Source organism: Lynx rufus, unplaced genomic scaffold, assembly GCF_022079265.1.
Source record: "Lynx rufus isolate CCGP_SWC_20201006 ecotype Redwood Valley unplaced genomic scaffold, mLynRuf1.p SCAF_6, whole genome shotgun sequence".
Classification (NCBI taxonomy): domain Eukaryota; kingdom Metazoa; phylum Chordata; class Mammalia; order Carnivora; family Felidae; genus Lynx; species Lynx rufus.
The window spans coordinates 141,551,789-141,573,829 of record NW_025814878.1 but is presented as its reverse complement, the minus strand read 5'-3'; the positions used below and the strand labels follow the sequence as shown (position 1 = coordinate 141,573,829).

The 22,041-nt window shown below is 49.1% G+C and overlaps 1 protein-coding gene and 1 long non-coding RNA gene across 13 annotated transcripts in view; one reads left to right on the top strand and one right to left on the bottom strand.

Annotated features, from left to right (window-relative positions):
• Positions 1-22,041, top strand: part of RIPOR2 (RHO family interacting cell polarization regulator 2) — a 118,901-nt gene that overhangs the window by 72,021 nt on the left and 24,839 nt on the right. For 9 of the 12 annotated variants that reach the window (XM_047103110.1, XM_047103108.1, XM_047103106.1 and 6 more), the window contains 6 exons: positions 6,890-6,933; positions 8,690-8,815; positions 9,058-9,206; positions 10,721-10,850; positions 15,379-16,056; positions 19,269-19,450. In XM_047103110.1, the coding sequence (XP_046959066.1) occupies positions 6,890-6,933; positions 8,690-8,815; positions 9,058-9,206; positions 10,721-10,850; positions 15,379-16,056; positions 19,269-19,450 (1,309 nt within the window). Of the gene's footprint in view, positions 1-6,889; positions 6,934-8,689; positions 8,816-9,057; positions 9,207-10,720; positions 10,851-15,378; positions 16,066-16,220; positions 16,782-17,845; positions 18,490-19,268; positions 19,451-22,041 lie in introns of those variants that run through there. The other 3 variants (XM_047103116.1, XM_047103117.1, XM_047103115.1) reach the window with 3 other exon arrangements.
• LOC124529280 (uncharacterized) lies at positions 1,620-21,652 on the bottom strand. Its single transcript, XR_006966302.1, has 3 exons — positions 21,094-21,652; positions 3,089-3,093; positions 1,620-1,630 (listed from the first exon to the last, which is right to left on the bottom strand). It is a non-coding gene; the product is annotated as an uncharacterized LOC124529280 (long non-coding RNA).

The window sequence follows — 22,041 nt, the reverse complement described above, 5'->3', positions numbered from 1 at the left end:
CTGCGGGGCACTGTTTGTGTCCAACACCAGGCCCTCCGTGACAGCACGAGAGCCACTCTGCATGTTTATTGCTGGAGTAACAGTGACCTTGACCTTCAGTGTCTGCAATGGCTGCATTCTTCTCTTGGGCAGGCCTGAGAGTGAACTGGTTTGTGATTCGGTGTTAAATCTCAACACCGGCGGTACCACCGAGGTGGGGCATCCGTGCCCTTTCAGTTTTCCATCTCTTGTCTTCATGTTGGGTCCTCACGAGAGTCAGAGGTTCCAAAACCGCTCAGGCCCTGCCCCAGACCCAGCAAGTCGGGGGTGGGGGGGGGGGGAGTTGGCAAGATTGTTTAAGACTCTCAGGATGGTTTCAGCAGCAGCCTGATTCTGGAAGACAGTTGCCCTGAATCAGTGTTTAGCAGCAAGCACTTCCCTCTCCTTTCCCCCGATGCTCGGTCACCATCCGTGCAGACTAGTCTGTCTCTCGCTGAGAGAAACTCGGGCAGCACATCTTCCCGCTGTTCCTACTGGGGGTCCCAGATTTTCCCTATTTCTGGTGCTCACGGCTCTCCAGGGCACCCATCATTGGTGACGTGATAACTCCCCCCATTTTATTGGCAGGAAGTGGGCGTTCAGTGACTTGTCCTAGTACTCACTAAGTTGGAGTCAAACTTGACACTGAATTCCAGGCCTCTCCCAGTCCCACGCTCAGTCCCATATGAGGAGGACTGAAGTTTAAGAGAGCAAAGCAGACGCTATAAACTGTGGCTCAGAGCATGGCCTTTCACTTCCCTAATCTGACATGAAAACTCAGAAACTACAACTAGGAAGCCTTTCAAGGGTAACACCGGCACGGAAATCTTCCTTTCTTTTGATAAAGGGAAGCGTCCTCACACTGCCGAGAAGTCTTATGTCTTTACCATCAGCTACTTTCTTATCTGTTATTCCTTCTGGTAAAACATAACTACCCCAACAAACATATTGACATAAACTGAGGATATTTCATAATATTTTCAGACCTGGTAACCCGACTTCCTCCTGCCACACCCTTCCACACTTCCCTTTTTGCCCCACCCAACGTGAAGAAAACAACCATTTTGGGTGTGGGGGGGGGGCAGTGGGGGTGTGGCTGGATTGATGATGAAAACAACTGATCAAACACTTAGGGAACCCCTGCTCTTGGCCACGCCCTACACTGCCTCCCGATGCGTGGCCCCAGGTCTGAGTTCCACCCATCCACTGGAGAAGATGGAGGTATGAGCCATCGTGTTCTCATTCAGTGGAACGAATCACCTGCTGGACCAGTGGGGAGGCTGGATTATCTCAGAAGCCTGGGGGGGCGGGGGGAGAAGGGTGCCACTCACCTGTCTTGGGGGACGGAAGCAGGGAGGAAGGAGGAAGGCTCCCCAGTGTCATCTCTGAACACGAATGAGAGGGACTGTTCTGGGCACATGAACAGCAAGGCAATGGCATTCACCAAAGAGGGAAAAGCATGTGGAAAATGGCAGGCGGGCTGGCAGGGCTGAGCCGCTTCCTGGAAGAAGAGTTACGGACGTGCGTTGGCACTGGATCTTAAAGCACCTTGAATGTCAGGTTAAAGAGGGAGCGTCTTGTTAACCAGGACGGTGACGAAAAGACGTGGGCTCTCGGGGAACAGTAGCTCCCACAGCGATTGTTCCAGTGACCCTCCAGGCGGTGTGTGTCCCCACGCCTACACCTGCCCGTCTAGCTTGCAGGGCGGGTCAGGCCTCAGCAGAGGGGAGAACTCCCTGTGAGCTAGTAAATCTGCATTATTTATACCTGGTCAATAAATCAGGAAGGCCTGTAGCAGAGCTCCTGGCTGGCCAGCTGCTTGGCTCTTTGCCTTGGAGTAGAAAGTGTGACTTCCTTAGCTTCGTAACTACTCCACCAGGTGCTAAACTTTGTTCACAGTGTCATGAATACCCGGCCACCCTTTTCCCTGTGTATATGCGGTCAACATGTGTGATCTTTTTTATCTCTGGAGCGGAAGATCATCATGGAACTAGAAAACGTGGGGAGCATTGTTCCGGCAGATAAGTCTCTGAGCAAAGGAAGGAAAGGTGAGCGGCTGCCTAGTCTAGTGTCTGGGCCTTCCAAATGGGGTGCAGAAGACCGTTCAGTCAGTAGTAGGTTTTACAGTAAAACAGCCAAAGGTAGCCATAGAAATAAAAGTCCCCTACCCCCACCCATCCCTGGATGCTAGCCCCCAGTGGTCCTCAGAGGGGCCGAAATGAAAGCTTTCTAGACTGTGTAACGGTAATCACAAAACCACTGAGAAAGCATAAAGATTTCCCCAACTGTGAAAATCCCAGCAAGGCTCCAGCCGGGCCTCAGAGACCTCAGGCTGTAACTACAATTGGCCTGCTGTTGGTTTTAATTCTGCAGCCAGTACGGTGATTGGCTTACAGGAGCAGAGGGCGGGACCTGTTTTTTGCCTGCCTGTTGCCAATTGGCTACATTATGGTTGTAATCAGGGTCTCAGTGTGATAGCACTACAAGCGATTTCAAGAAATTTTGCTTTAATAACATGGGCTCATAAGCGCAAAAACATCCCTACCAAGTACCTTTCTCCCATTAGATAAGTTCCTCAGATATGAAATTCCCGGTAATTTTGAAAGGGGGGAAAAAAAACCTTCAAAGGATTTTTCCCTTTACATACCTTGTCAGTTTTGGGTTTTTTGTTTTTTAACCAGGCTTCTGTTGTATTTGCACAGGTAAGCCTGCAGCGGATGAAACCTGCACTAATTTGCACAGGTTTTAAAGGGCACTTTGGATTTTCTTAGAATCAGCACATCTGCCCTATCCTGATTTGTAAAAACCAGTCAATTGTGCTTTTTTCCCCCGAAGTATTAAAAAAAAAAAAAAAAGACTAATCCTCCAGAAAATGACTAGGGAAAATTGACTTTTTAAATTCTGCTCTTATTTCAGTAAATCTTTTAAAGTGGCTTGTTATGTTCTAGTTATTGGCAAAGTCCTAAGTGGCCTGGCTCGGTGGGGAAGGAGGCAGAAGGAGGTGGTGAGTTGCTGCCATCTACTGACAGACAGTGGTAACAGCGGGTGCCTTTTTTAAGCCTAAATGGACCTTCCCTATCCTCTTAACTGTGGCCGTGCCTCTTGGACCGGGGACAGGCGGTCATTCATTCCAGTCTCACAGCTTAACGGGGCTGTTCAAAGAAGGCAAGATCCACTGTGTGATACCATCGCGGTCAAATTTACACGGGTAAAACCATACATACCCTCACATAAAAACAATTAGGAACTCAAAGGTCGTAAACAGCAGCTGGAGGAGACTGGGCCACCAAGGGGTCCGTTGGCCGTATGGACGCCCTGTGTGCGAAGGCAGCTGAGAGTCCCAGGGCCGCTCTCATACCAGCCGTTCAAAATTATCTCCTCTCCGGCTGCCTCTACGAGAAGAGCAGGATTGTTCTTCTCGAATCAGTTTTAAATTTTTTTAATGGTAGCTTCTAATTTTTTTTTAACATTGGCAAATATACCCAAAATTTTTAAGTCATAATGTCATCGCTCTATCCAGTGCTAAACTTTGTAAAAATTGTCATGAATATCCAAACAGCCTGTTCTCCGTATATATGCTGCCCGCCAACCAACATACGTGATCTTTTTTATGTCTTTTTTCTTATAAACACATGATATTTGAAAAAAAAATCCAATAAAAATCACTATTGAATGCCAAACGTTTAATTTTCCTCTTAATCCCACCTGACCAGAGACCATTATTTTTAATATTTATGTTAATTATCGTAACATAATTCATACATAATAATTAATAATAGCTTGTTAAAGATAGCTAAACATTTGTACTGAATTTTTTTTATTTTATTTATTTTTTTAATTTTTTTTTTAACGTTTATTTATTTTTGAGACACAGAGAGACAGAGCACGAACAGGGGAAGGGCAGAGAGAGGGAGACACAGAATCGGAAACAGGCTCCAGGCTCCGAGCTGTCAGCCCAGAGCCTGACGCGGGGCTCGAACTCACGGACCGTGAGATCGTGACCTGAGCCGAAGTCGACGCTTAACCGACTGAGCCACCCAGGCACCCCTATACTGAATTTTTTTTAATCGAAGTATAGTTGACACTCAATATTATATTAGTTTCAGGTGCACAACGTAGTGATTCCACAGGTTTATATGTTCTGCTGTGTCCACCGTGACTGTAGGTACCGTTCTTCCCTACTCAACACTGTTACAATACCATTGACTATATTCCCTACGCTGTGCTTTCTATCCCCATGACTTATTCCATAACTGGAAGCCTGTACCTCCCACTCTCCCCTTCACCCACTTGGCCCATCCCCCCACCTGCCTCCCCTCTGGAACCCATCAGTTTGTTCTCTGTAGTCATGGGTCTGCTTCTGCTTCTCGTTTATTTTGTTGGTTTTGTTTTTAGATTCCACATATAAATGGAATCATACGGTATTTGTCTCCCTCAGCCTGACCGATTTCACTTAGCCTCATGCCCTCCAGGTCCATCCATGTTGTCACAAATGGCAAGATCTCGTCCTTTTTTATGGCTCTCTAGTATTCCATTGTGTGTAAGCATTTGTAGTGAATTCTGAACTGGAGGGGTTTTTTCATAAAATTATATTGGTGCTTTTCATTAGCAGATGAGAAAATGAAATTGCCCGTTCTTATTAAATTTGTTTCATTCCTTCCTTAAAACTGTGTCTTCGGGTCCCTATTAGGGTAAGAGACTTTGCTTTGTGGTTGGCATGGAAGCAGAGCCAGGATTACTGATAAGCCCCTATTGATGAGCTTAGTCCCTACATTTATTGTACACGTGTGATGTGCGTCTCTCCCTCCCCACGACTATATTTGTGCCTGACACGCAGTAGGCGTTCCGGAAATATTGATGTGTGAATACAGGCCACTCCCTTTGCCCAGAAGCGCCCGCTTACCCATGGCCTCATTTGCCTGTGGTGAAATTCTGTTGTTCAAATACTACCTTCCTCCGAGAAACTAGCCTGCATTAAATGAGATAGAGTTTCTTGTTGAATTACACCTAAGTAACACATTCTTAAAAAAATTCAAAATATAGAAAAACATCTCCTTTTACTGTCTCTCCATTGCTGTCCCCCTGTCTGATGTGCATCGATTTGCTACCTTTTCATATAGATAACATCTTTTAAATGAACCATGTATGGCACATGCTCGATAGATAGTATGACCTGGGGCGCCCGGGTGGCTCAGTCGGGTGACCTTCCAACTCCTGGTTTTGGCTCAGGTCATGATCTCACAATTTGTAGGAGTTCAAGCCCCACATCAGACTCTGCACTGATGGCACAAAGCCTACTTGGGATTCTGTCTCTCCTCTCTGCCTGCCCCTCCCCTGCTTGTGCACTCATGCTCTCTCTCTCTCTCTCTCTCTCAAAATAAATAAATAAACTATAAATAAATAAGTGAATGAATGAATGAATGAATGAATAGTATGACCCCATTCCTGAATATATAATCATTACTATGCATTAGGCACGTACTATGGACCAGAGGCCATCGATTGTCTTTACAAATAGCTCTCTGAGGTGGAGATTGTGACCTCCCCGCCCTTTTAGAGGTGATGAAATTGGAGTTGATACCTAGAGTAGGCTCCCTGGTGAATAAAACAGAAGTCACCTTCTGCTTTAACCCCTCTTACTGCCTCGGGTCCTTGTCTGTTTCATCCCTGTGGACTTTAATCACATTTTATTCTATTTTCTGGGTATCGGTGACCTCTCTCTTAATTTCCAGATCATTACCCCAATGCACAGATCCCCCCACACAGAGTCTCCATGAATATCTACAGAAAGAAAGAGACTGATTAAATTCGGGGTCCCTGAGATGTCCCACGACAGTGGCCTGACATGATCTGCCCTTGCTGCTACATCAGAGACGGGGCTGGATCTGAGGTTGACCAGATCCAGCCGGGGGAGGACGTGCTGATGGCATGATCCAAGGGAAGCCCCCTCTCCACATGGGGAGTGTGGGTTGTTGTCATCTGGTTGGTCGTTTTTGTTTTCTTTTTTTTTTTTTTTTTTTAAATTTTTTTTTTTTCAACGTTTATTTATTTTTGGGACAGAGAGAGACAGAGCATGAACGGGGGAGGGGCAGAGAGAGAGGGAGACACAGAACCGGAAACAGGCTCCAGGCTCCGAGCCATCAGCCCAGAGCCCGACGCGGGGCTCGAACTCACGGACCGCGAGATCGTGACCTGGCTGAAGTCGGACGCTCAACCGACTGCGCCACCCAGGCGCCCCTCGTTTTTGTTTTCTTAATTACTGCCTTTGTATAGATGATAATCCGTTTTAAGTGATCTCATAACACACTAGATGGTGCATTATGCCGTCTAGTTGTCCTTATCGTAATTATCTCTCTATTATCATTATGCTGGGTAGATAGGAATAGGAAAGCACAGGAATGAGTGAACTGGGGAGAGGCAAGGGGGACAGACTAAGCCCATGGAATCTTCACCCAAGTGAGAGGCACTTATCAGAAATCACCAATCTTTGGGACAGAAGGAAAAACAAGACAGCAGTTTATTTTCATGGGAATATTTTGGGTAAATAAATGAATGTGTCTTTCTGACCCTAATTCTCCGGTCCTGGAAGCTGGGTGGACTTCTAATTGGCCAAAGGTTCATAGGGTTCTAGTCCCTGTCGAGCAGCCTTCTTTGCCCCAGAAAGCACCATCTTTGGTTAACCCGGCCAGGAATGTTCTCTGCAGCGGTGATAGATGGGATTCTCAGCTGTCCCCTCATCCCCTCGGTGGTCCCTCAAAACTATTCCATGAGCTTTCACAAAGGTCTGACGCTTCTGGTTTATTAACATTCCAGTGTGGGTTTGTGAAGGGGAATCTATGCCGCACCTCATGTCTCCGTTGCATGCTTACAGGTCTGGCTGGTTTTGCTCGCCTCTGTCCTGGAGATCAGTATGAAGTAAGTATCGTGTCCATCTGCCTGCTGGAATTGGGGATTTGAGGGACAGGAGTCAGCTGCCATTATTTGGTTTCTTACATTGCCCTTTTTTTTTCCTTTTACATTTGTTTATTTCGGGGAAAAATGAAGCCCCAGTGAGAACGTTTGGAGGTGAAGACCCCCACACACTCTTCATCCAGACACCAATTTTTTTTAATATGAAATTTATTGTCAAATTGGTTTCCGTACAACCCCCAGTGCTCATCCCAACAGGTGCCCTCCTCCATACCCCTCACCCACCCTCCCCTCCCTCCCACCCCCATCAACCCTCAGTTTGTTCTCAGTTTTTAAGAGTCTCTTACGGTTTGGCTCCCTCCCTCTCTGACTTTTTTTTTCCCTTCCCCTCCCCCATGGGTTTCCGTTAAGTTTCTCAGGATCCACCTAAGAGTGAAAACATATGGTATCTGTCTTTCTCTGTATGGCTTATTTCACTTAGCATCACACTCTCCAGTTCCATCCACGTTGCTACAAAAGGCCGTATTTCATTCTTTCTCATTGCCAAGTAGTATTGTATTGTGTATATAAACCACAACTTCTTTATCCATTCTTCAGTTGATGGACATTTAGGCTCTTTCCATAATTTGGCTATTGTTGAGAGTGCTGCTATAAACATTGGGGTACAAGCGCCCCTATGCATCAGCACTCCTGTATCCCTTGGGTAAATTCCTAGCAGTGCTATTGCTGGGTCATAGGGTAGGTCTATTTTTGCAGACACCAATTTTTAACATAATGTCACATTTGCCTTATTATTACTACTATGATCGTTATTTTGCTGAACCATTTTAGACCAAAGCACAGGCATAGTGACCTTTTGCCCCATAATTATTTTCCCCAAAATGGAAGAACATGCTTTCCTATCAGGATCGTGCAACTCTCAACGCAGCTAACTTAACATGGGCATTTGCCATACGGTCCATATTCGTATTTTCCCCAGTCCCAATGTTGTACTTGAAAGCAGCCTTTTCTCCTGATGCAAGAGCCAGTCCGGGATCATGAGTGCTCGTAAATATCACGGACTAAAGAACACTAGTATCTAGACCTTTCTTTATAAAGATACACTCCAGAAAGTAAAAAAGGCTTTTCTCTTTTCCCCTCTTTAAAAGAGAACTTCCCTAATTGAATCATCTGTCTTCTCCAAAACCCTCTATGATCATCCTTGGGGCGGGTGTGGGGGAAGGGTATCTTCCCCTAAACGGTAAAGCTGTCTGAGCAAAGAGAGGGGAGACCCTCTCCCTGGGGTCTGTCGGATTTCAAAATCTTTGTCCAGTTCTGCCTCCCTCATCCAGGAGGAGGAGGAGGTCTTTTCTCGTGCTTCTGGCTGCTGAGTAGATCTTAGCTGATGGTTTCTCCTCCCGCTCACGGAGCTGGGGGGTCCAACGGCTAATGTACTGAAGCATTGTATTCTCCCAGGAGAAGGATCTGGTCACCGTGACTGTGGTAACAAGGAGACACGGGTTGACCTTTTACAAAGAGGGCCCCCCACCCCCTCTGCCTGGCGGAGCGGACCTTGCTCCCTCTTAAAAGCCTCTTCCCCACTCACCATCTGCCCCTCCGCCCAGACCCCAGGGAATTGGAAAGACCCACAAGAAGGGGGTGGGCGAGGAGGACGGAAGAGGGGGGAGCAGCAGCTGATTTATTCCCATGCCGCGTATCTCGGAGTGTGGGTGGCAAGTCGGGCGAGGCCCCTGGAACCCGAGGTTTGGTGTCTTCTCCCCAGATTTTCATGAAGTACGGCCGACAGAGGTGGAAACTGAAAGGCAGAATAGAAGCCAACGGCAAGCAGAGCTGGGACGGAGAGGAGGTCGTGTTCCTGCCCCTGATCGTCGGATTCATTTCCATCAAGGTTCAGTATCGTCATTGTCATATCCTGGTGCACGGATGGGTGACCCCGTCGGTGGGGACCTTTGTTCGTGACTTCCGCCCGTGGCCCCTCCACCTTGCAGACTCCCCTCTGCACCCCGAATCCGCCATGAAGACCACGGCTCTCGCCCAGAGCGGGCCAAGCAGAACAGGGGAAAGTGTCCCTAGGCTTTGTCCGGCACCCCCCCCCCCGACGTAAGGCCGTCCCTGTCCCTCTCTCACCAGGTCACGGAACTCAAAGGGCTCGCCACTCACCTCCTGGTCGGCAGTGTGACCTGCGAGACCAAAGAGCTGTTTGCCGCCCGACCTCAGGTGGTGGCGGTTGACATCAATGACCTTGGCACCATCAAACTGAGCCTGGAGATCACCTGGTAGTAAGTGGCCCTTTTCAGTTTTGCCACGTTACAAATACGTGCTGCAGACCAGTGCTGTTCAGGGGGTGGCACGGGGACCATCGGCATCCCCAGGGGGGCTTGTCACAGAAGGAGACTCTCGGGTCCCACCGAGACCTGTGTCAGAACCTCGAGGGCCCGAGGCTCTGCTCGGCCGGCTCAGCGGGTGACGTTTGCACATTGTCAGCTCCATAAGCTGGAGAAGCCTCTGTCTTACCAGTCTGCCCCTCTCCTACTTCCTGCTTGAAAATTGTTTATTGTGCTGCCTTCCCTCCTTCTCAACCTTTCAGTGTATATAAAGAAACATAGCTCTGGGGTGCCTGGGTGGCTCAGGTCATGATTTCGCGGTTCATGCGTTCAAGCCCCGCGTCGGGCTCTGTACTGACAGCTCGGAGCCTGGAGCCTGCTTTGGGATTCTGTGTCTCCCTCTCTCTCTCTCTGCCCCTCTCCCACTCGTGCTCTGCCTCTCTCTGTCTCTCAAAAATAAGTAAACATTAAAAAATTAGAAAAAAAAAACAAATACAGCTCTTAAGCTAATTTGGAAGAAAAATAACTGTCCAGAGGAGATATTTCACCCTTGGAAAAAATCCCGATTCTCTCTATAATGTCTTCATTGCCTGTCCCTCTTTATCTCGTGTGCCCTATGCTGCTCTGGGAAACTTCTCGGTATCTTTCACACTCTACTGAAATAGAAAATTGCCAGAGAGGAAGAGATACCTTTCGTCAGAGCAGTGAACTTAAAGGTGGTTTTCTGAAGTCACCTCATGAGAAAGGTCGTAAGCCATTAAACACTGGTTGCCCACGACGTTTGACACTGTGCCCCTGGTATATTTCCATGCACGCGTGACGTGCGGGGCACCGATATTCAGGGTCCTCTTTCCGACATAGAGGGTGAGGTATGGAAGCAGCAAGGACCCCGTTGTCTTGTCCATGAACCCCTGTGGACACCTTTTGCCCGGCCTCCCTCCACGTCAGCTGTAGTCATCGGTGTGGCAAAGGCAAGACCGTTTGTCTTGCCGGACGAACCAGATGGCATGATGATAAACAGGGTGACGGTGGACAGACTGTCCCGCACGCAACAGGCTCTGTGTTGACAGAAACGAACAGGAGTCTACGTTCATTTTCTTTAGAACAATCACGTTACTCTCCTGTATTGCCAACATAAAGCTCAAAGAATCTTTACAGACTGACATCTTGTACTGGACAAGCATTAATATGTTTCCATGTCTAACATTAACCAAGAAACAGATTTATCTAATGGCTGGGTATATAGGTGAATTGCACTTAATGCCATGATGATAACCTTGGCCCCTGGGGGGGTCTGGACTCAGTCTTCTTCTCCACTTTGTTTTATCTTGGTTTATCGCCCGCCCGGCCAGCCCAGTTCCCACTTTTTTGAGTTTACTTTAGTATAATGAGGTGTCTTCTCGGCCTGCGGTCCAGGGGTTAGAGGCGACCTAACAAACGTGCGTTCACGGGGACCTGTTGTGTTGCAGCCCCTTTGATGTGGAGGACATGGCCCCGTCCTCGGGCGCCGGGAGCAAGGCCGCAGCCCTGCAGAGGAGAATGTCCATGTACAGCCAGGGGACCCCGGAGACGCCCACCCTGAAGGACCACTCCTTTTTCGTAAGTTCACGGTGATCTGGGGAGGAGGCGCATTGAACCCGAGGTGGGGCTGGCACCCAGTATTTGAAACGCTTGACACGGCATTAGGGGTTCTAGGTAACTCCTGATAATGCTCCAAGATGCCCTTGGCCATCTGCACAGGGCGGTGGTAGACCGCCCCCTGCCGTCTTTCCTCTCCCCTCACCCCCCTTTACTGATCGCACTGATAGCACGCAGACTTTTCTGAAGACTCTCTGAGCTCAGCCCTTTAGAGTGAGGGGGTCCACAGGGGCCTCCTAGTTCTAATCAGAAACGCGGGCTCGAAAGCTAACGAGACACGGTAACCAATGCTTTCCGCTAACTGCGCGTCTTGCTTTGACTTCCCAAGCGGTGGCTGCGCCCTCCGGCAGACAAGCCGCGGCGGCTGTCTGTCTTGAGTGCCTTGCAGGACACTTTCTTGGCCAAGCTGCACTGCAGCCGCTCCCTCAGTGACCTGCCCTCCCTCCGGCTGAGACCCAAGGCCGGGCTAGAGTTTTATGTGAGTGCGGGTGGCCTGCCCGCTGGGAAGTGCTTGCCGTGGGGGCTGGTGGCACGTGTGCTGTGGTCTGTCCGTTTTTCCCGCTTCTCTGCCGTGCTCACGGGGCGACGGTTACAGCCGTCCTGTCCCTGGGGCGGGAAATTGGGTCACGCATGCGCCTCTGTCCGCCAGGTGGTTGTCCCTGTCTTGGGCGAGCCCCGCTTTTGTGCTGTGGTTTTTCTCCGCTGGGGCAAAGATATCCATGGTAACAAGATCTTCATCTTTTAAAAATACAATTACACTTGCGGTCAAAGATGTTCCTTCCCGAGTCCAACTAGTTTAGCACCGGTAACAGTCTTTAGGCCTTTCGGCATTCAGATGCACTTAGCATTTGAGTAACCTCAAAAAGGGTCATTCGAGGAGGTCAAAAGGATGCACACCAATTTTACGAGAGCCGTTTTTATATAAAGAGGTTCTTAGCCTTAGTTTATCGTAGTGTTTGTTAATTTTTGCTGCCTTAGCAAAAGAAACTCTTTCATTTGTAGCCAGGAATGCAACAGGTGACCTACATTGTATGACGTTAGGTCACAAGAGAGGACACACGTACACACACACGTACGTGTGTACGTGGAATATTCTGTTCTTTACGAACATATAGAAGTCATCTTTGGGAGCGGGGGGGAGTCATCTTTGAATGTCCAGAAAGGAAAGGACTAAAAAGTTTTCTGGTTAATGATCATAATAATTGCATCTAATTCGTTGAATTACAAATCCCAGGTGACAAAGACCAGACTAAAGTAGTGGAGTTTCCGAGGGAAACGGAAAGATCGTGTGAGGAAAATGTGCCTGAACACATGGACCCAAAAACGATATAGCGGATACAATTGTATACCTAACCACGGATATCGCGTGTATATCCATGTTCGCCTGCTTTAAGTTGTGGAGGGAGTTGGTAGAGATCTTAACAGCATAATTTAAACAAGAGTTTGATGGCTTCTTATAGCCTTTTGGATAAAGGCAGACGCCTCAGAGCGGCTCTTCCTCGGCCCGGCTTTCCACGCCTGCCATTGACCACTCTTCGTCCTCTGCCTGAGCCCCTTGACCTCCCCACCGCTCTCCAACCCCACCACACCCTCCGCGAGCTGCCATCTTTGCTCACACAACGTCCCTTCTCGAATGCACTCCCTCCTCCTCGCCTCCGCCTCCCCATCCTGCAGGGCTGAGCTCTGGGACCCCCTGTTCCCCAGGCGGCAGCCATCCCCGTGCGGGGGTCCTGCCTTGTTGTGTCACGCCTCAGTTATCGCACACGCGCTCGTACTGTCGTGTGCCCGTTTATAGGCTCCCCTTGGCACACCGGGAGTCCCCTTGAGCAGAGCACCTCGGCTTCGTCTAACTCAACCTTGGCCACTCGTGTAGGTGCGCGTTGGGTTTGGGAACATGAGGCCCGAGAGAAACGGCTGGTGAGGACTTCGGAATTTCCGCAAGAATCCTGATGGAGCAACCCCCTGCCTCAGCCAGTGCCTCCCTCGTCCCCCAGTGCGGCCAGGGCCCCGGGGGTTCTGTGAGATGCCTGAGGGATCCCCTCGGAGGAAGTCCAGGGGGTAGCCCTTTTCCAGTCCTACCAGAAGCTCCCCCTTTGTCTCTCGTAGAGGGGTAAGGTGCAGGGGGGCAGACAGAGGGCAGAGGACACCGAAGGAGACAAGCCCCAGAGCCCACGGGGCCCACCTGCTGCTTCGCGGCTCCTGGGGGGGTTCCCAGAACTCCACCCACTCCCGCCCCTGCACCCCCAGGACCCTGAGCAGCACGCTCGGGGACCATTCACGGAAGAAAACGTTCTTTAGAGGCAAAACTGAGTTGCAGAGGTTCCTGGAGTGCCCCCGTGACACAGCTCACCCTGTGGTTAACCAGATGAGAATAGAAAGTTTGGGTTGAACTGACTGCACGTGCTGGGATCTGGCGGCCCCAGCCCAGCAGCGAGGGGACCAGAGACACGGCTGGGGAGGACAGGGGCTCCCTTTCCGTCCGCTCCCATTTCACTGGCTGGAACGTTTTGTTTCCCAGAACTGTGATGGTAATTCCTTGCTTTATATGTAATTAGGCATGAGCGTGGTACTTACCATTTACCTAGAATATCAAATCCAGAACCCAGGAGAAATTATCCATTTTGAAAGAGCCGGTCTCAAATACCCAGAAAACTTTTTCCACGGAGCAGCATTTGGTACCGAGACCCTGCACGGACCGCAACTGACTTAGAAATCATTTTAATGCCCGCATAAAGTAATTATCTTGGTTACCTGGATATTTGGAACCTCTCCCCCTTCTGAGCTCTGCTTCATGGATCACAGAGTGTACTTGACCCAGCCCGGGTGGGCTCGACAAGAGGACTCGCTGTTTCTAGACACAGCTCTGGCTGTGCAATCGCGGGAGATGTTCAAGTTTATTAGTCTCCCGTTTTTACAGAAGTTATGCCAGTGTATTTCTGGCCTCAGTTATTTGTGGCATGGTTACCAAATTAATAGAACATTTTCAAGGGCTTGGATTTGTGGGTAGAGATTCTTTTAAAGTAATCTATGAGAATTGAAGCAGAACAAAGCATCCGTCTTTTGAGTGAAATAGCATGAATGTTGTAAAGTCTTTTAAGATAAATGCCTCCCCCCCAAAATTGGTAGCATTATTCATAAATACAGCTGCCAAATATTGTGAGATCCTGCGTTTTAGGAAACAGGCTCACTTGCCTCCCCTCCCCCACCCTTTTCTTTTGAAAATGTTAAACCCAAGAATAGTCTAATGAACTTTCACCTAGATTCAACACCGCAAGTGCTTTCTAAGAGCTTTGTTTTCTCTTGCCACACAACACAACCACACACACACACACAACCACACACAACCACACACACACACACAACCACACATACACAAACACACACACATACGACCACACACAAGTCACACATACACACAACCACACACACATACAACCACACGCAAGTCACACATACACACAACCACACACACACACAACTACACACAAATCACACATACAACCACACACACATACAAATACACAACCACACACACACAAACCACACAACCACACACACATACAACCACACACACATACACAACCACACACACACAACCACACATATACAATCACATGCACACACAACCACACACATACACACAACCACACACACATACACACACTACCACACACACACACATACACATACAACCACACATAACCACACACACACAAACCACAAACATACACACATACTACCACACACACAACCACACACACGCACAACCACACACACAACCACACACACATACAACCACACACGTCACACATACACACAACCACACACGCTACAACCACACACATACAACCACACACATACAACCATACACAAATACACAGCCACACACACACAGCCGCACACACAAACCACACACACACACACACAACCACACACAAATACACAACCACACATATACAACCACACACATACACACAACCATACACACATTCACATACACATACAACCACACATAACCACACACAACACAAACCACAAACATACACACATACTACCACACACACAACCACACACACACGCACAACCACACACAACCACACACATAACCACACACACACATACACACAATCAACAAATGAAACGTTAATATCATGAAAGTGCCGGTTGTTTATTTTAATGATCTCGTATCTTGTCTGCACACAAACCACACCAAGCATATAATTTGTATTTAAAAATAATGGTGTCAGGGCTCCCGGGTGGCTCAGTCGGTTCAGCGTCTGACTTCGGCTCAGGTCATGATCTCACACACGGTTCACGAGTTCAAGCCCCGCGTCGGGCTCTGTGCCGACAGCTCAGAGCCTGGAGCCTGCTTCGGATTCTGTCTCCCTCTCTCTCTGCCCCTCCCCTGCTCACTCCCTGACTCTTCCTCTCAAAAATAAATAAACATTAAAAATTTTTAAAATAATAACGAGACGCCTTTTATCCACAGTCTAATCTACCCGATGACGTCTTTGAAAATGGCAAGGCCGCTGAGGAGAAAACACCACTGTCTCTCAGCTTCGGTGACCTGCCCAACGAGGACTGCGCCCTCACCCCAGACCCAGCGGGCTCTCTCTCCAGCGCAGGTGCGGCAAACCCCGAAATCACCATCACCCCCGCAGAGCTGAGCCCCAGCAGCCCGTCCTCCCACAACAAGGACACGGAAGGCTCCGGCTCGGCATCTTCCAGAAACTCCTCGCGAGAGGGCCAGGAGGCCAAGCCGCCCCCGGAGGAGCCCCCAGCCGGGCCCAGGAGCCCCCCGGAGCGCCGAGCGGCGGCAGGTGCCGGGCCGGAGCGCCTGTTCCTGGAGAAGGAGGTGGCCGAGGCGCTCCTGCGGGAGTCCGACGAGGCGTCCGAGCTCAAGCCGGTCGAACTGGACACTTTTGAAGGAAACCTCACGAAGCAGCTGGTGAAGAGGCTGACCTCGGCCGAGGCGCCCGCGGCCGCGGACAGGCTGCTCTCCGAGGGCTCGGTCAGCGGAGAATCCGAAGGCTGTCGATCCTTCCTGGACGGAAGCTTGGAGGACGCCTTCAGCGGGCTTTTCCTTGCGCTGGAGCCCCACAAGGAGCAGTATAAGGAGTTTCAGGATCTGAACCAAGAGGTCAAGCATTTGGATGATATTCTAAAAGTAAGTACCGTTTCAGGGAAACCAGACTAGGTTTGGAGAGAGGCGTCTGAGGCCCGCTTCTGTGCAAAGTTGCGTATCTATCTTTCCCTGACCGATAACCATCCTCGGGCGCTGACTTTTCCACCCCGGTAGCACGTGTTAAGTTTCGTTTTTCCTCACAACAGATCGACGTGCCTCAGACGATCAGGAGTTAAACTAAACAGCTCTGAGGAGTGGCTGAGCCCCTTCGGTGCCAGAGTTAGTCACTGTAAACCCATGTGATGTGATGTGATGTGATGTGAAACGGAGGCATTTTGATGATCATAATGTCACTGAGATGCTACTGGATAGGATCCCTTCCTGACTGATCAAGACTTAGGCATGGGTGGAGCCATGGGTCTCTCCCCTCCGCACCCCCCCCCCCACAGGCCTCCCCGCCAGCCCCGGGCACTGCCTCCAAAGAGTCCCTTCTCCAGACTTGTCCCAACCAGCGAGTCGGAATCTGAGATAGATCCAGCACCAATCGTCATCTGCTGTGTTCTAGAAGCCAGGGACCCCCAAGTCCACCAGAGATGTCCTTCTCCACCCTGTTCCTGACCAGACAGCTCAGTGTGGACGTGGTGGGAGCAGAGAGCAAGAGGGATGATCTCCGCACAGGCGGGGGTTCCCAACGATGGGATCATTGTTGCTACACCGGAATGTATGTTTCTACCAGGCATACAGATTAAACTTTTGAAAACACGGCACAAGAAGACAGGACCTGATTTTGTCCCGAATCCCACGCCACTTCTGTGTCCTTTGCTACTCTAAGGTTGCCACACAGGAAAGAACTCGGGTCCTTTTCCAGGAAACAGCAATTCTTTGGTGACCTGTGCTATAAAATAGGCTTGAAAATGAGGTGCCGGTGGCAGGCCGAGATCCCACCCACAGAAGGCTGTTGTGTCCCTTGGAATGACTGTTTTTCAGACGTGGTCTTCTCAGTGGCCCGTGGGAAATACATTTCCACACATTTCCAAGGCTTCTCTGACTCTCTTAGCCTTCTCGGTCATGCTCCCCTAGCTTGGAGGGGGATTTGTCCCCAGGGCAGATGAGACTTCAATCCCAACTCCGCAGATCCTCTAGTGCCCATGACGGACTAATTCAGTTGTTGGCATAGCCTCGGAGAGGACACTCTGAATCTGCCTTCTGTAAAACATAAAAGTGCCAGTTCAGGACCCGTGTGTTCATGCTGCTTGCCCTAGTACTCCAGTGAAAACATCTTCTAAGCCCCCAACAAGCTCTCATCTGCATAGGTGACCAGCTTTGCTTAGTGGGCGAAAGGTGTTCAATTTAAAGACAACTGACCCCACCTCTCGCAGATGCCTTCGAGAAAGCAAGTGGAGATACCAGTTCCCATTTCCGGACATCTGGATTGCTGAGAAGTATCTCGGCCCACCAGGAAACACTAAGCACCCCATCTGTTAGTCTTATAAAAACCTGGGGGTCACAGATTTCTTTCCAGAGTGTTATTTCAACCTGCTGTTGTTCCAGAACGGTCCTGCCTCTAAAATCCTTTACTGTCCCTCCCTTCGTTATGATCGATATGTAAACGCATCCATACCGTGCCAGGTCAAGTTCAGCAGATAGCTACTTAAGAACGAAGACCCTAGAGGTGGGTTGAGCCTGGACCGGCTGCTTCTATCTGTCTGAGACTGAAAACAGCATTCGAGTTGAGGGCTGGGGCAAATGGCTTTAGATCCAGCCAGAATTAAAGCATCAGCTGGACAAAGCTTTCTCTTTTCTCCCCCCCCCCCCCCCTTCACATTCCTAGGATGCTAAAGCCTCTTGAGGATCAGAAACTAAATGATGCTGCCCCTGGGACGGAGATCACTGAGGGTGAAGGAAACAACTCTGATTTAAAAGACCGAAAGACGGTTCCCCCCGTGCTTTTGTGCCATCTTGAGTATCAGAGACAGCTCTCTGCGAGGCGCTGCCTGCCTTGTGTTGCGAAGTCAGCGAGGAGAGCCTGAGAGGGTGGACATGTAGTTCTTCTGACTCACAAGACTTGTCCCGTTCAGTCCGCCCCAGCGTCCTCCTCTTGAATATTTGGAAGGACTTCTTTCCATCTCTGTGCCCGTAGCAACTGGCGTTACACTGTTTGTCTTGCTTCTGTCTGTGTCTAGCAATTCCCCAGGCCCTAGGATGGGTTTCCCCACAGTATCCCAGGGCCCAGTCACGGAAGTGACGGGATTTGTTCCGGAGAGGAAGCAGGGACCCTTCTTGCTGGGCCTGTACCCTTCCTTTTCTCCTCAGCGCTCAAAGAAAATGATATGCCGTGAATGTAAAATTAATATTGAAGTCCACTTGCCTAGGGAGTATGAGTTAAGTCTGAGTTTGAGTAGTTTTCTCTTCCTGGGGTTGGTTTTTTTTTTTAATCCTTTAGAACAGGTTCCTTGGGCAGTCAGCTCCTGTCTCGGGACACTGCACACGTTACAGATTGGTTACTATTTGGCACGGACTCCGTGACTCTCTAGATTTGTCTGCTGGTTGTATTTTCTTTGGAGTTGAGCTCTAGGCAGAGGGGTATGGCAGTTCCGTTTCCCAAGGCTTTCCGGGCTGTAATGTTTTCTCAACTTTTTATTCTAAACTTTCAAGCAGAAGTAGGGGTGCCTGGGTGGCTCAGTCGGTTGAGCGTCCGACTTCAGCTCAGGTCATGATCTCGCAGTCTGTGAGTTCGAGCCCCGCGTCGGGCTCTGTGCTGACGGCTCAGAGCCTGGAGCCTGCTTCAGATTCTGGGTCTCCCTCTCTCTCTGCCCCTTCCCTGCTCATGCTCTGTCTCTCTCTGTCTCAAAAATAAATAAAAACATTAAAAAAAATTTTAAATAAAAAACTTTTTAAAAAACTTTCAAGCAGAAGTAGAGAGAATCCTGTAACGGCTCCCAGTGCGCCCATCCCCCAGCTTCCACGATGTCAGCTCACGGCCAGTCTTGTTCCGTCTGTTCTCCTCCCCGCTTATTTCCCTCCAGATCATTTTGGAACGAATCCCAGATCCTGTGTCATTTAATCCATCGTTGTAGTTTGTTTTTTTTTTTTTAATGCGAAGATTTTAAATGCATTTTTTTTTAAATGCCAACAACAACAAAAAATAAAAGCTTGGAAAAAAAGAAAGTGTCGCATCTCAGATCGAGTGTTGCCTGTTCTGTTTCTGCTTCTGGATGTGTTGACCTTCTCCCCGATGCCTTCTGCCTTTGCAGTGTAAGCCAGCCGGAAACCGCAGCCGGTCTTCCAGTTTAAGTCTTACAGTCGAAAGTGCTTTAGAAAGCTTTGATTTCCTGAACACCTCTGATTTTGACGAGGAGGAGGATGGTGATGAGGTTTGTACTGTTGGAGGAGGCACGGACTCGGTATTTTCAGACACTGAGACGGAGAAAAATAGGTAAGTGTGAAGTCAGCGTCCGCTTACCTCTCTTCTGAACAGTGGTTCTTTGTTACTCTCAGACGGGACCCGTGCACATCTCCAGGAAGAGAAAACTCCCTGCACGAATGACCAACTGGCTTTCGATTCCCTCTTATTGGCAAGGGCCATTTTTAAATGTTGTTCACCTCTCTTGTGTTGTCGGAGGGAAAATGAATCACCTTTCTTCGCTGTAAATAAAGGGGAAACTTTTGCATGGGCCTGTGTTTTGTGCACACCGATATCTTGGAGGCTCCGGGGGGTCGACAACTTGCCCCCGGTGCGATGAATTCCAAGTTAACGAAGCGTGCTGTGTGTCTGGAGACCTCTTACCGTATCCACCTGCACCTGGTTCTCCTCTCTTTGCGTGTCTTATTTCTCGTCTCTTCATTTTGTTGCGCTCTGCCTTTTCCACCCCTGTATCTCTTGCTCCCTTTGGCAAAGTTGCTATACGTTAACCTCATCCGTGCACGCGTCAATGCCAGGTTTAAGTCCAGGGCACGTAATTGCCCCAGAATGTAACAGGGATGACCAGCGACTGGTAACGATTTCTTCTGCTTCTGCAGCCCAGCAGGTGGAGAACGAGGCCTTCTCTGGGGAGCGAAGGGAAGGGAAGGGGAAGGGGGATTGCCGTCACCTTCTCCATCAGCCTCCCGTGTGCGGCCACACCTTGTCTTTGGCACTAGCGTCTGGGGTCCGTTTTGTAACTTGAACGAAGCAAACCAAGCACGGTGGAATTTGCTCACCTTCACTACACACACACACTCACACACTTTCCCAAAGGAAAGGGCAGATTTCCACCTTCTTTACTTTTGCCGTGTTATGTAAACAGGTTTTCAAGTTACGCCGTCACGAACCTCTCTGTGGGTGATGTTGTGTCAGTGTTTTGGGGTTTTCTTGTTCCTGGAGGCTTTCTTCTTCCAAAACCAGGAAGAGGAAAAGTGAGAACTAGAATTTATGCTTTGAGCAAACTGAGGACACGGCAAACAAAAGTTACTAAACGAATGCAATGTTTAAGCGATGCCCCTGCATTCTATGCTGAGATTTCTCCAACTTGATCGAATTTGTGAAATGCTGCAAAACCAAAAATCTGTCTCCTCATTACATAATATGTCAGAGTCAGACATCAGTCTAAGCTTCGTTCTTCTGGCTCTCAGAAGCATTTTAACAACAAAAACCTCGTAGATTTTGTACGTTTTATAGAACATTGATATTAAATTGACTGAATCGATCAACTTTAGTATATGTCCTCAGTGGTATTAGGGAAAATTGTGAAAATTGTGTTTTTTTATGTTATTTTTTTGAGTTTATTTATTTTGAGAGAGACAGAGATAGCACAAGTTGGGGAAGGGCAGAGAGAGAGAGAGAGAGAGAGAGAGAGAGAGAATCCCAAGCAGGTTCCATGTTGCCAGCACAGAGCCCCATGCGGGGCTTGAACTCACGAAACTGAGATCATGACCTGAGCCAAAACCAAGAGTCGGACGCTTAACCAACTGAGCCCCCCAGGCACCCCCATGTGTGAGTATTAAATATGTGTTGATGGCCAGGATGCAGGCACAGTGCTTTCCCCTGGAGGCAGGTGTGCAGTGGAGTAAAGCATTCAGTGCCTCTTAGCTCAGGTTCACGATCTCTTTAAATCATGGAGGCTGGAGGCCAAGAGCCCAGAAGCCAGCAGCTGCCCTGTCGCTGTCTAGCCGTGTGAACAGGACCCCACGGGGAACCCCTCTGCCCGTCAGTCCTCCCAGTGTGAAATGAGACAGCTCTTCCCTCTTTCCCACACAGATTAATTTTAAGAACAAAATTGGATCGTAGAGGCAACATATTTATTTGTAAACGTAAGTGCCCGTCACGATCCCAGGTTTAGACAGTTCACCAGCGGGGAGTAAACAAGGTGTGAGAGGCAGAACCAAGCTCTGCCTGGGAAGAGTCCAATAAACGCCTTTTAGCCTTTGTCTGGGGTAGAACATCATGCCTCCTGTTGGCAGTTTTCCTTTTTCCTTCTCTTCTAGTAGCAATTGATCTGAGGCCAAAAACAAAAACAAAAACAAAAACCTTGACATTATTTCTTAATGGAATTGCTCTTGGGAAACCACAACTATAGAGGACAATTTAATCCCAGGATATTTGGCAAAGCGCCCCATCCCCAGAGCAAGAAAGTGTAACAGGTGCACCATGAGAGCAGATTCCTTGGTGAGCCTGCTTTACAAATGGTTCACTGCTGGGGGCAGCTGGGTGGCTCAGTCTGTTAAGCGTCCGACTTCAGCACAGGTCATGATCTCACAGTTCATGGGTTCAAGACCCACGTCAGGCTCTGTGCTGACAGCTCGGAGCCTGGAGCCTGCTTCGGATTCTGTGTCTCCCTCTCTCTCTGGCCCTTCCCCACTTGTGCTCTCTCTCACTCTCACTCTCGCTCTCTCTCTCTCAAAAATAAATACACATTAAAATTTTTTAAACACTGATTCACCGTGCTTGAGAAGCAAATTCTGGAAGCAGTTTGTTTGTGTGATCTTTTAATACGGCACATTGGTGACTGGGCTGAATCAAGAAGTAGCTTTTGAAAGGTCTCTCGGTTT